At 52.5% G+C, this 12905-nt stretch overlaps 1 protein-coding gene across 1 annotated transcript in view; it reads right to left on the bottom strand.

Moving 5' to 3' along the window:
- Positions 1–1684: 1684 nt before the first annotated feature.
- The window catches only part of UBASH3A (ubiquitin associated and SH3 domain containing A), a gene marked incomplete at both ends in the record, with an annotated part of 39814 nt that continues 28593 nt past the window's right edge, over positions 1685–12905 (bottom strand). The window contains 5 exons of the mRNA XM_081072035.1: positions 1685–1822; positions 4067–4176; positions 6715–6821; positions 7547–7691; positions 11812–11904. Of these exons, the coding sequence (XP_080928161.1) occupies positions 1685–1822; positions 4067–4176; positions 6715–6821; positions 7547–7691; positions 11812–11904 (593 nt within the window). The remainder of the gene's footprint in view (positions 1823–4066; positions 4177–6714; positions 6822–7546; positions 7692–11811; positions 11905–12905) is intronic.

Here is a 12905-nt window from a genome sequence, read left to right as displayed (position 1 = left end):
CGTGTTCACTCTTCAGGCCTCCCAGTGGGCTGGAGGCAACACCTTCACCTAACACCCAGAACACCTTCACATTTCCTGGGTACTGGCCCATCCCGGGCCCTCCCTTTTGTCCCCAGCACAAGTTCAGTCCCCAGCGTTGAAAAGTCACAAGCTCCCGGAGCAGCCCTTGGCTCCCATCTCACCACCTCCGCCTCACCCATCTTCCTCTGTCCCCAGAGTCACTCAGAGGGCAAGAAGGTGAATCCAGACATCTGTGGACCACTCCAAAGAAGTGACCACTATTTAAATTCCATTAGCCTGATATGCAAAGTTTTTATTCATCATCATAAATGCTAAGGTTGGTATGGTCCCAGGGTGTCCAGTAGAGCAAATAGAGGGACTGGGGGACAGGCAGCACCTCCAACCTCCCCAGAGCCTTACCTCTGAGCACTGGGATGACTTTCTTTTCCTTCAGCAGGGATGGGGGGAGGACACCCCTGGGGAGACCTGGACCAACTCCTCAGAGTTGTAGGCGCCCCTGTATTCACGCCATCCAGCCACACTTCCCTGTGCTGGGGGTCCCTCCTGGTTTCTCTGTCCCGGGGCAAAGCCTACCTTCCGCCTTCCCTTGATCAAAAAGGGGAAAAGGAGAAGCTAACGAAGACCTGCACCAAGGGGGCGGGTCTCAAATCCTTACAACTGGCCCCGGTGAAAGCAGCCCCAATGTGTGGAGATGTGGTCTGCTCAGGTGTGGCCCCCAAAGGAATCCCCATTGCTGTCCCCAGACCTGTGAAGGTGGGAAAGGCCATTTTGCTGATGGGATTACATTTAGGACCTTGAGATGGGGAGACTGTCTTGAATTATCGGGTGAGCCCAATACCATCACAGGAGACTTTACAAAAGGGAGACAGGAGAGTCAGAAGCAGGAGGGGATGGGAAAGTGGAAGCAGAGGGACCAGAGAGAGATTTGAAGATTTGACACCACTGTTTTTGAAGATGGAGGAAGGTGCTATGAGACGAAGAAAGCGGGAGCCACCAAAAGTGGAAAATGCAAGGAAACAGAGTCTCCCCTGGGAATGCAGCCTGTTGACCTGCATTAGAACTTGTGGCCTCCAGAACCGAAATAGAACAAATAGTGTGTGTGTGTGTGTTAAAATTTATGTTGTCTTTACCACTCTGCTGTGATTTGTTAAAGCAGCAACAGGAAACAAATATCCGGCGTCTGGTAGGCGATTTCTTTTCCACTTTATTGACTGCTCTACCTTTTTCAGCCAGTGTGGACATAGGCAAAGAGTGATTGAAATAGAAAAAGGGAAAACCGGTTGGGAACTTGATGAATAATAATGAACGTAGCCTTTTGGTGTGTGTGTGTGTGTGTGTGTGTGTGTGTGTGTGTGTGTGTGTGTGTGTGTATGTGTTGGGTCTTTAATTCCTGAAAACCAGAGGCACAGTTCCTCATTTCCCACCAGGCCACATAGCAGATACATAGCAGTTACAAGGTGGCACCCTGCAGCCAAACCCATGGGGTCAGATGGCGGTTACAAAGGTGAAAACAATGGCAGACTCTCTGGAATCTAAAAGTGCATTTTGTGTTTCTGCAAATCACATTAGGTGAGACCAAGATAACTTCAGAATCCCAGTATCTCACAGCCTCCACACGAGGCTTCCCTCTTTGTCGTGCAGTTGTCAAACATGCAGGGAGCTCTCAGTTGCCCGGAATCCAGTTCTTCCAGTTAAACGCTGAGTTGGAGCCATGGGTCAGTGTCTTCACGGGAGGGGCCACCAACTCCCACTTTCCTTCCTCCTTATTTTCTTCGCAGAAGCACATTCCCAGAGAGGGGATCTAGAACAGAGTTGAGTCACATCACTATTTATACCAGGTCAACTGATTTGAGACCCGCTCTAAAGCCAACCGACAGGTATTCCCACCCCTTGGAGGCTGCGTTGCTGTCTTTACACCTAACACAGCAGTTGTCAGGGGGAACGGGCCCCCAGGCCAGTGGGAAATGCCTGCCGATGTTACTATTTGCCACTGCTGGGGTACTACTGGCTTCCAGTAGGTGGAGGCCAGGGGGGCTGCCAACACCCCAATGTCCAGGCTGGCCCCACAACACACTTCTCGGTGCTGAGACTCAGAGCCCTGTATATTGATTCAAGAGTGGCTCATATTCTCCAATTTAGCGTCACAAAAAGATACAGGTGTTGAGTTTTCGGACCCCCCAAAAAACTACAAAGTAAAACTTTAGACGATTCCTTCATCTGTAAAATGAATGTGTTGGAGTAGATCTTTGTTCTTAAAGCTTTTTTAATTTACGTGTTTTCCTTTTTATCTCTCTCTCTTTTGAATGTCTAGAAATTCCTTGGCCCCTGAAACTTACGAGAATTCCATGCGGGGGGTGAGGGGGATCCCAGTGGATGCTGCTATTGGCTCAGGGGCGACTCTCCCCTTCGGTTTGGAGAGGCTGGGGTGTGTGTGATGGGTGGCTGAGGGGCAGGCCGCTGGCTGGAAAGCCCTCCGTTGGGCAGAGCCCTTTGATCAATTTCTGGGGCAAGCCCAGGGTATTTGGAGAATGAGGTGGGGTGGACACAAGCTCCTCAGCATAAAAGGTCTCAAGAGTTTGGGAATTCAAGGCTGGCATCTTCAGAGGGAAGGCCGAGGGTCCTGGGAGTGGGTGGGAATTTGGGCACATGCCATCTCAGGCGGCGCCTGGCGTGTGCAGTCCTGCCATCGTGGGGATGACAGGGAAGCCCAGGAGGCCTGGGGGATGACGGAAGGGGTGCAGAAATATAAGCGGGCAGCATACAGGAGCTGGCAGCTTAACCTCTTGTGGGTGGGAGACAGTGACGTTTGCAGGAGCAACGACAGCACTTAGGGAGCAGGTGGTACTGGGGCAGACCAGGTGAACCCCCTAGAAAAATCTATATGACCAACTCCCAGCCGAGCCTGAGATGGTGGCTCAGGAACCTGAGGGTCAGGCATATCTGGGTCATAATTGGGGACCTCACAGAAATACTTTGGAGGGAACATATTTCTGCTCAGGTGCAGAGGAAACTGGAACAGCACAGAGAAGGCCCAGGAGCCCCTTGATGACAGCGTCTCACACACAGAAATTTTTTGTTTCTCTCCCACCCGGGTAAGGGAGGAATGTGCTTCCTCTGGCAGGGCAGGAAGGGGGCTCAGAAAGCCAAGTGCTCTGTGCAGGCACAGAGCTGATGTTGGCTGGCTGGGCCAGGCGTCTGTTCCTCTGCAGACCCCGGAGCCCTCAGGGGCTTGATGACACCATGCTGCCCACACCTGGGACAAGCTAGTGGTGGCCGGCAGTGGTCCTGTGACAATTTTGTGTGAAGGAACCAGGTAAGGGACCCTCTCCTGTGACACGTGTCATCTATACCACTGCACTCCCAGCCTCAAGGTCATGGGTCAATTAATTGGTCGGTTTGATAAAAAGATGAGGGCAGAGAGCAAGTTGGCCTTGGTTGATTTTCGGGGCTGGGGCCGGGGCAAGGGCTGAGTTTCTGGGTCTGCCTGCCTTGATTCATTTTATCGGCCAGATAAAAGCAACCTCTGCTTGCTGATGACACTCCAGTTTGTCCAAAGTACCCGTTATGTTTCTTTATGCATCTATAACCTGTTTGTTTTTTCCATAATTGTTTATACAGCCCCGGCCCAGCACCGGGCACTCTGGCAGCTACAAAAAGATTTTGTGTGTTCCATGGCTGGATGGTTCCAAAGGCAAGAGGGTGGGGGTAGCTTTCTCTCCCCGCCAGGTCTCCAGAGCAAGCCAGCCCAGGCGTCGTCCTTTCACTTCTTATGGCTTTCTCTTTCCTGGACCACTTGCCCAACTATTGGAGTTGCAAGGAGTTATCATGCGAACTGACTTCTGAAAAGGTCTGTGTTATACTTTTTAGATGATCTTGGCAGCAAAGTTGCCACAATGATGATAAAGATGACAAAGCTGTGCTTTGTACAGGGGCAGGTGGGTCCCCACTGCCCTGGGCTGTCAGGATAGTAGTTTTCATTCTGAGAAGGGAGTGTAATGACCGTGTGTCCTCAGGCTGCCCCAGAGAGAAAAGGGTGGGCACCTACCTTTCTCACCAGCTGGGCGAAGTCGCCAGAGTCTCGGGGTGGCAGCCGGAGGAGGGGGCGGATGCAGGAGTCCAGCGCCGAGCCATGGCCCACGATGAGGGTGACGCCCACTGCAGAAAAAAGAACAGCTTACGGTCCAAGCAGGCACAGAGTGGGCCTTTGATTAGACCGAGGGTCCGCAAAGTTGTTGGGGTAAAACTACCTCACGGTGCCCCAAAGCCTCAACAGGCGCCCGGCAGGAAGAAGATGCGATTGGTAATTGCTCGGTAATACTCGGGAAATACTCGGGAAATACTCGGGAAATACTCGCTAATACTAGCAGTCCTGCCTGTCATTGTGTGCGGTTCTCCAGAGCGCTGGCATCTCAGGCAGGAGGACTGGGAGCGGGTGGTGGGGGATGGGGGCAGCACCTGCCCCTGGGCTTCATTCCCAATGGGACCCTGCCCTGCTCTGAGCTGCCAGCAGCCTCTGACTTGCCACCTCTTGTAGGACGTGGTGGTGGCTGCCCCCAGGTCTGATCTGATTAGCTTAACTATCCGCCAGTTGATCACTACGAGCCTGCTGATGTCTCACTTTGGGTAGGGACATTCAGAGTCCTCGGCTGAGGCTGAGCGAGTCTCCCTCAGGTGGCAGCGAGACCCAGACAAAGCGGGCGGGCCGGGCGGGAGGGGACAGGTTTCCTCCCGGGGAGTCGGGGTGGCTTGGCCGGACTCACCGGCTCCACCTAGAGGACGAAATCGGAACGGAGCGCTGCCTTGGGGGGCCACACTGACAGAGCCGTCCCTCGGGCAGTCTCTTAAGGTGACTATATCCTCCAACGTGACACCCACACTGCAGCCCCCACATGCTGTTCCTGTGTCATTTCCCAGTGATTTTCTATTCACGTGTTTGGCCTCCAAGCTCATGGCCAGTTGTCAGGATGTGGTGGGGGAAGGGACAGTGGGCACAGAGGTTTGGCTCCTGGCCTGTGCTCTCCAGCAGGGTGACTCCTGCACTGCAGGCCTCTCAGCGCCTGCGAGCTTCAAAGTCCCGCGGTGTCAGCGGAGGTGGCATTTCAGACCCCACAGGAAGGCGAGGCGTTAACAGGTAATGTCTGCGGAGGGCCCACCTGAGCCCAGGGATCGGCAGGTGTAGCGCTTGCCCTCTAGCCCACAGCCCTTGCCCCCTGCCCTGTTCGTGCTCTGCCTCCCAATCCTCCTTGTTCACAGGTCGTGCTGTGTGTGAGACCCCGCCTACGGGCCACGGCTCGGACAGAGGAGCTGTGTTTCCTGCAGCAGCCTGCACACACAGTGTTCAGTAGACACCAGAGCTGAGAGCAACGCTCCTGCACCCAAGTTCCGGAAGATCCTGGGACTGCAGAGGGCGGGGGTCCTTGGAAAAGCTGGGGGTCGAGGCTTGAAACGAGACAGCCAGAAGGTGTGGGCTGGGTGAGGCCCTGAAAAAGCGTGAAAGGCTCTCATTTCATTTTCTGTCCTCTGACGTCCTGTGGTCATAACTGTGAGTAACTGAGTTTGATAATTAATCAAATGCCAGTAAAGGGTGGTTTCCAAAAGTATGTCCCCTGGGTGCTGAGCAGTCAAAAGAGGCCACGTAATCCAGCCTCAGGGCCAGGTGTGCCAGTCACGGCAAGGTGTGGGCCTCTTGCCACAGGATGTCTCAGAGCGTGTCCCCCTGGTGCACTGGGGACTCTCCAGGAGGGGGCCAGGTGCTCAGCTCCTCCCCGCGTTTCTCGTCAGCAGAATTCTTCATCTCTGAGCATGTCTGGGATGAGGGACCAAAAGAACACAGGTGGGGGAAGCGGGCCAGGTGGTCTCCTACCAACTCCAAGACTCTTGCTCATCTTATCTAACATTCCTACTATTCCAGACGCTTGCGCCCTTTTCACCAACACATTCACACTTCTTGAGGGTAGAGCGTGTGTTTTCCTCACTCAGATTCCCCCTGAGGTTTTGTTTGGTGTCTGACACATTGCTGATGTTCAACACACCCTTGCCGACTTAAGTTTTATGGGATTGGCTTCTAACTTTTTACTAAGGACATTTCAAAGACGCATGCCGGAAGGATCTGATGAGTCCGCACATACCCGTCCCCGCCTTCCGACCATTGTCCACGTTGCCCAGCTCGTATCTGTTCTCTACCCCTCCCCCTGCCCCCTGCATTTTATTTTAGGACATCTCGCAACATCACACCATCCCACAGAATACACTTTGGTTTGCGTCTCCAAATGAGAAGGACTTTTCATTCTTACAAAACCATCCTGCCATTATCACATGTAACAAAATTAACAAAGTTTCTTAAATACGTCCATATTCCAAGTTCTCTATACTGATGTTTTGTTCCCACTGTCCTTCAAGCATGACCTGGCATTTGGTTGTTCCGTTCCTAGTCTCTCTGTTTCCTAGAATCTGGCATGGGTGGTTTGTGTTGACCCTGCTGTCCTGGGTCCCTTCGGCTCAGAATTGGGTCCCAAAGCCTGGATGGCGGGGAGTATGTGTCTCTATGTCCCATTACTGCAGAGGCAGCTGTTGCTGGGGAGTGGGATGGGGGGAGTTAGGCTTCACTAGGTTCACAAATGGTTCCCTTTCCATCCCACAGGTAAGAGCCTAACCTCCAGGCACCGCTCGCCCGGGCACAATGGAGGAACTTACTGTCTTGTGGGCAGCAGCTGACGATGTGTTCTACGCTCACTGCACACCTGTCCACGTACTCGTCATAGCTCTCAGCTGGCATGAGGGAGGCGAGGGGGAACGCAGGCCTGTGGGAAAAGAGGGAGAATGGCTGCCACCCTGGCCTGCAGGGGCTGGGGGGGTAAGGACTGCGCTGCGGGCAGCGGGAGAAGGACACGTTCTCTGAGATGGCTGTGCCTCAGGCAGGGCTCATGGTGGGCAGTTTTGTGCTCCAGCTTTGTGCTCAGAATGGGCAGATGGCTGGTGTCCACACTGCAGCACGCATTCTCACTGAATGACGGGTTTTGTGATGGCGAAGACTCAGCCCGGGGAGAGAATGACAGATTCTCCCTTTGACCAAACTCTTGTCAGGCTCCTGGGCGACCTCTACTCAAGAGGCCCCACAGGGTCTGTCCAGCTAGAGCCTCTTAGAGCAAGAATCCTGCTAAGTTGGTTTGGCCAGAACCCCTGACCCTGGGTATCTGATCCTTCCTGATATCTGAGCAAATCCGCACCCTTCCCAACCCCTCCCCGCCCCCCCCCCCCGGGGATGTGATGTCTGATCACCCTGGACTGCCCGTAGCAAGCATCCTGTTAGGTCAGTTTGGCAAGAATTCTACTCTCTCAGAAAATTGCCATCCACCAACCCCACACCTGCTCACTGGCCTCAAATTCCCACTTCTGCCCTTATTGTAGTATTTGGAGTCAAGTTCAATCTCTCCCGCCTGCTGCAGACCCCCATTGCAGCGACCCTCCTCACGGTTTTAACAAGAACTAGAAAACCCCGGCAGCAGATTACGTGAGGATGGCGTACCTGTAATCAGTGCTGACGTTGAAATTCGCCTCCTTCAGCTCGTCCAGGGTCATGAGCGTTGGCGTGGTTTTGCCGGCCTCCCATTTCGTCCATTCATAGATTCCAGGTTCCACTTTGATCTTCATTTTTTTTTCCAGTTTGAGCTCTGTAGTCAACAGAACACAAGTGTTTCTCTTCAGTGCCCACATTGGCTTTACGTACATAAATCTTTTCCTAGGTCTAAATAATGCCTTTCATAAACTGGGATTATTTTTTCTTGGCAAATATTGTTTGTGATCACCCACAGCGCGTGCTATTTCTGAGACAAAAACCACCAGATAGTTGGAAGGTATCAGAGGAGTAGTGACCTTCTGTCCATGAGGAAGGGACAGAGTCCCAGGAGCGGGGAGGTGCCCCCAGCATCAGGCTCAGCCTGGCTCATCCTGGCCACCTAGTGTGTCTCTACAGCTGGACCAACCCCAGGCCTCATCCCTGGGTCATGAGACTCACCAATAAACACTTGGCCAACCCAATGATCCACTGAAAAGATGCAGCCGGTCTCAGAGCATGTTAGTCACATGGGAGCACCATCCTGATAGACACAGCAGACTGCGCAAAAGCGGAAGGGTGAAAGGAAGCCATCTTCTGGAACATTCTGACTCCTCCCAGCTGACCCTTCCCATCCATGCATTTTAAACCTTGACCATAAGGCCTATTAAAGTAAGGCCATTTCTTTTTGAGTTTTTTGGGAAAAAGACCTTAATGCTTTTATTTGAAATGGAGAAAATGACATTGAACACAAATGCTGGCAAAAGAATCAGTTCCTAGGTCAATGGAATGGGTTCCTTTGCAAGTGTGTTTGGAAAGGAGAGTGCAAGTGGGCTAACTGGATTCCCGAGTGCTCCCCCAGCCTGAAAAAGACTGGTGTCCACTGTGACGTGATCACATGAAGGCACAGTTGGGAGAGTTTCCCAAAGGACGTTGGCCACTCTTTCTCTTGAGGATCTTTTGTAGGCCACTGTTCCATGGGTCACACTTTGGGAAACAGTCTGCCTGGATGTTCAATGGCATGGTATTGAAATAAAGCTTAGCATGTTAGCATCTCAGATGTCATTCTGAGAAACAGGTTGCCATGTTTGAGGACCTATAAAGAAGGCTCAGTACCCTGGCTTTTCCGGAATTAACACAGGATTTGTAAATTTATGCCCCTGAATGGGCACCACCACCACCACCACCACCATCATCACCTACATATAGAGTAAAAGTCAATGTGAGATCATGGAAAAGAGGTTGACATTATCACTGTCAGAAAACGTTTTTAGAACCTTTAATTTTATACGCAAGAAACCTAAACAATGGAAATCAGAAAAATAGTCACAAAATTGGAACAAACGTGTTAATAATGAAGAACCACGAAAGACGACAAAAGTGGGACAAAAGTTACGTAAAATGTTTTTGACGCTCAGTCATTCTCTTGCTAGGAAGGCTGGCCAAAGGACTATTCTTTACCTTCTTATTTATATGTTGTCACCATGGTGAGAGACAGGGAAAGGAAGATTAAGATCATTATTGGAAAGAAACCTTATGACTTAAGAACGACATCAGCAGCGACATTCGAGGGCTGGCCTGGCCGGACACGGGATATCTCTAGCGCGTCACCCCAGCTAGTTAGGGGGCAGCCAGCCAAAGACGTAAATGAGTGGTTTTGAAAGTTAGTGGGAGTGTAGCAGTCTCTTGGGTGAGTTAGAACAAAAAAAGCTCATTAAATGTCAGGAATAAAAGGCAGGGGTGAGGGAGATGGAAAATTCAGGAACTAATCTCTCACCTTTCATCATGTTATTTGTATGTGTTTCTGTCTTTGTTCACTTCTGATTACTATAGTAGTTGGATTAATTAGTAATATGTTCATCCTAAGCAATCCAGGGATAAAATAATTTCATGTGTGTTTTGCTTAATTCCATCCTATGTATTAAGAGTTATTCTCAGATTGAATGCTTAGAACAAATACAGCCCAGCAGGGCTTACCCAGCTCTGAGGGGAGCCCCCGACTTTGTGTTGCCATTGTGTTGCTCCACTGTCCTCAACACTGGAGGAACTGGTTTGCATTTCTTGTGTTTCCTGAATACCTGAGGGGGGTGGGGCACTCTGATCTGACACAGAAATTGGGAGTCTGACAATGTGGGACCATGTTTCCTGGGTGGCGGGGTCACTGGTCTGAAAAAGTCTCCTGCTCTCGGTCTCTGTACCCCCAACACTAGAGTGTATGGCTCTGAAACTGAGTGAAACGCCAAAGGGGGTGATTGCATTAGTGCGTGTGTGAGTGTGTGTGTGTGTGCGAGTGTGTGTGGAGGGGACGAGTTGTGTTAGGACCTTTGATTTGGCCTTAGGCCTAAAACATCTTCCAACGTGCCACACTGGACTGGGGGATTATTGGGCCCTTATGTGGTTTTTCTAGAAAGCTGACATTGTTCTCCAACCTGCTCCTGGCCCAATCAGTTGATAGCCCCGAGGAACAGAGGGTCAGAATGACTTACATGTGAGACCCAATACCAGGTGAGACAGATTGGTGTGCCTAAGTCTTAGCGACCTGAAAGAGGGGCTCCGGGTCTGCTGTCACGCGCAGGTGAGAAATGACAAACGAGGGATGGCTGCAAGGCTGCCGCTGAGTTCTAGATATGTAGAAGGTGGACTGTGAACACTCTGTGCTGACAAAATGGACTTTTATCCCTCACAAAATTGGAGACGGGATCAGGAAACAGCAAGTTTGTGAGAACAGGGGAGAGGAATGGGTCGGCTGAGGGGGTGAGCAGACCCAAGGGAGGACCAGTTGACTACTGGCCGGACTCCTGCCTGTGCACCCAGGCTTGGGAGGGGACTTCGCCAGAGCTTCCCCCATGCGGGTACAGGAGATGGAGAAGACATGGGGCGGTGGTGGTACACGTGCTGGTTGGATCCCTTGTTATTCCAACAGCTCCCGCGGTGAAGACTTTAGCCCCAGCTCACTGTCCGCTCTGACAGGGCTGCAGGTACAATGCTTGGCGACACCATCATCTGCCAGATGCCTCACCCAGCCTCTTTGTTCCCTGCCCCCCTCCTCCTGACATGCCTTCCTCCCTGACCTTGATCTTCTCATTACCAGCTCCTACAACCCCTTTCTAAGCTCAGTGTCAAAGGGCTCTGTCTCCAACCAGCCCTCCTTTCTTGAAAGCTTCCTCTCTCTCTTGCCTAACTCTAGCCCCAGGATTTTACTCCAGAGAACTCACCCCTTTTGTCTACAGTCGCCTCCCCTGGGTCCTACCTCCCAGCTCACCCAGCTTCAGATCCAGGGCCAAGGTTCCTCGTCCCTTTGCTGCACCCTCAGCTTCTCACGCCCTCTCTGGCTTCGCTGCTCTCACTTCTCAAACTCGTCCAGAGTGAGAGCCAGCTGTCCACCTGCTCCCCGTCCGCACCCGGAGGGAAGCCCCAAGCTCAGCTGATGGCTCTCAGTGTAAAGCTGTGCTCCCCGACCTCAAGTGGGCGCTTCGTGGTGCCCAGTGGCCAGCATATATTGTCTCGGCCATGTCCTGGTGCCTTTCCCTGATAAAAATGTCATACCTTCAGTGTGCCTCAAACCTCCAGCAGCCCCCCTCTTTGTCACCTCAGCTAGTGACCCGACCCCCTATGCTACGTCTGCGTCCATGTGCTCTCCCTGAGGCCCGCCACTGTGGAGGGCCAGCCCGAGCTCCTGCACGTGAGCTCCCCCACTTGCTCTTCCCCACACAAGCAGGGGCAGGGAGAGGTCCAGAGGGAGGAGCAGCAGCGAAGCCTCCAGAACGGGCTGCCGTTCTCTGGCAGGAGCGGCTTTCTTCCTGCAGGTGGAACCTGCACAAGCTGTGCTGGTGGCCGCCTAACACACATCAGCCCTCGGTGACGCTGGACAGCTCCCAGCCGCGCCTCTCTTAACTCTGGGAAGCCTCCTGCTTTGGTTTTAGAAGGACCACAGCAGTTCCCAGCTCTCTGGGTTTCTGAATGCCCCTCCCCAGAAGTTTCTCTAAAAATACATGGCAGAAGCTGCCAAAGACAGATGGTGCGGTGACGGGCCCGACACTCAGGTACAATCCTGGCATTCAGAAATGCGAAGGGGCTCGGTGCCGGCTCACAGTTCTCAGATGTCTGGTCCGTGACTGTCTCTGACTTATGTAGTCATTCACGGCCACTCATTAAATTCTCACCTCCACTCACTTCCCTCTCCCCTTGGAGAATAACCCGGTCCAGGCCACCTGAGCCACTCCTGAGTTCTCACTGACCTTCCAGGATGTGTTTGGCTGTCTGCACACAGCGGAGGGCTGGGGAGGCGAAGACGGCGGTGATTTGGATACCGCTGCTCAGTAGTGCTTCTCCTGGAAAAAAGCAGGTGGGAAAATGCCTCTGAACAAATGTAGCCTCCTGTGGTGGGAACCCGACCAGGGGCTTCCCACCTGAGGTAGGCAGGACCTTAAGTGCCCCCAAGATTTCCACCCCGTGCTCTACACTCTGTACAATCCCCTGGAGGGGGGTGGAACCAGCGAATCTGTGAGATGGCGGTCCTGTGATTAAGTCATGTTCAATGGCAGAAGGGAGGTTACCACAGGTGAGCCCATTAAAAGCAGAGATTTTTTTCTGGCCATCACAGAAGTCAGAGAGACTCAAAGGCAGAAGGATTCAACATGCAAGAAACTCTCCTGTTGGAGTCCAAGATCCCGGGGGTGAGTCGCACAGGGTATGGAGGTCTCTCGGAACCGACCATGGCCCTGCACTGACAGCGGCAAGGGAATGAGGACTGCAGTCCAAGACGCTGACTTCTCCCACTGCCTGATGCGTTTGGAACTGCTTCTGAGAGCCTCCAGGTGGGAACCCAGCCAGCGACACCGTGATTTCAGGCTTCGAGGCTCCGGGCAGGAAACCCACCACACTGAGCCTGCAGGACTGTGAGCCGACACATGGACGTTCGTTTAAGTTCGTTCTGCAGCGATGGAAAACCACCTGAGGCTCAAGGAAGCATGAGCCTATGTACCACATACCCTCTGGCAACATGAGAGGACCTGATCTTTGGGAAAGGGGATCTCTTCAGAATAAAAACTACATGGTACCAAAGTCAGGAGGTTTTAGTGGACACTGTCATTGGCTGAATTGTGTGCCCCCAAATCATACGCTGGAGTCCTTACCCCCAGTGCCTCAGAGTATGACCTTATTTGGAGACAGGGTCTTTACAGAGGAGATGCAGTTAAGATTGGGTCATTAGCATGGCTCTAACAATCTGACTGGTATCCTTATGAAAAGGGGAAATCTGGACGTGCATAGAGGGAGACGATGTGAGGACACAGGGAGAAGACACCTTGCGCAGCCCCAGAGAGAGGCCGGG

The sequence above is a fragment of the Rhinolophus hipposideros genome (genome assembly GCF_964194185.1).
Source record: "Rhinolophus hipposideros genome assembly, chromosome: 2".
Lineage (NCBI taxonomy): Eukaryota > Metazoa > Chordata > Mammalia > Chiroptera > Rhinolophidae > Rhinolophus > Rhinolophus hipposideros.
The sequence above is the reverse complement of the archived record's forward strand: the minus strand, read 5'-3'. Positions and strand labels throughout refer to the sequence as shown.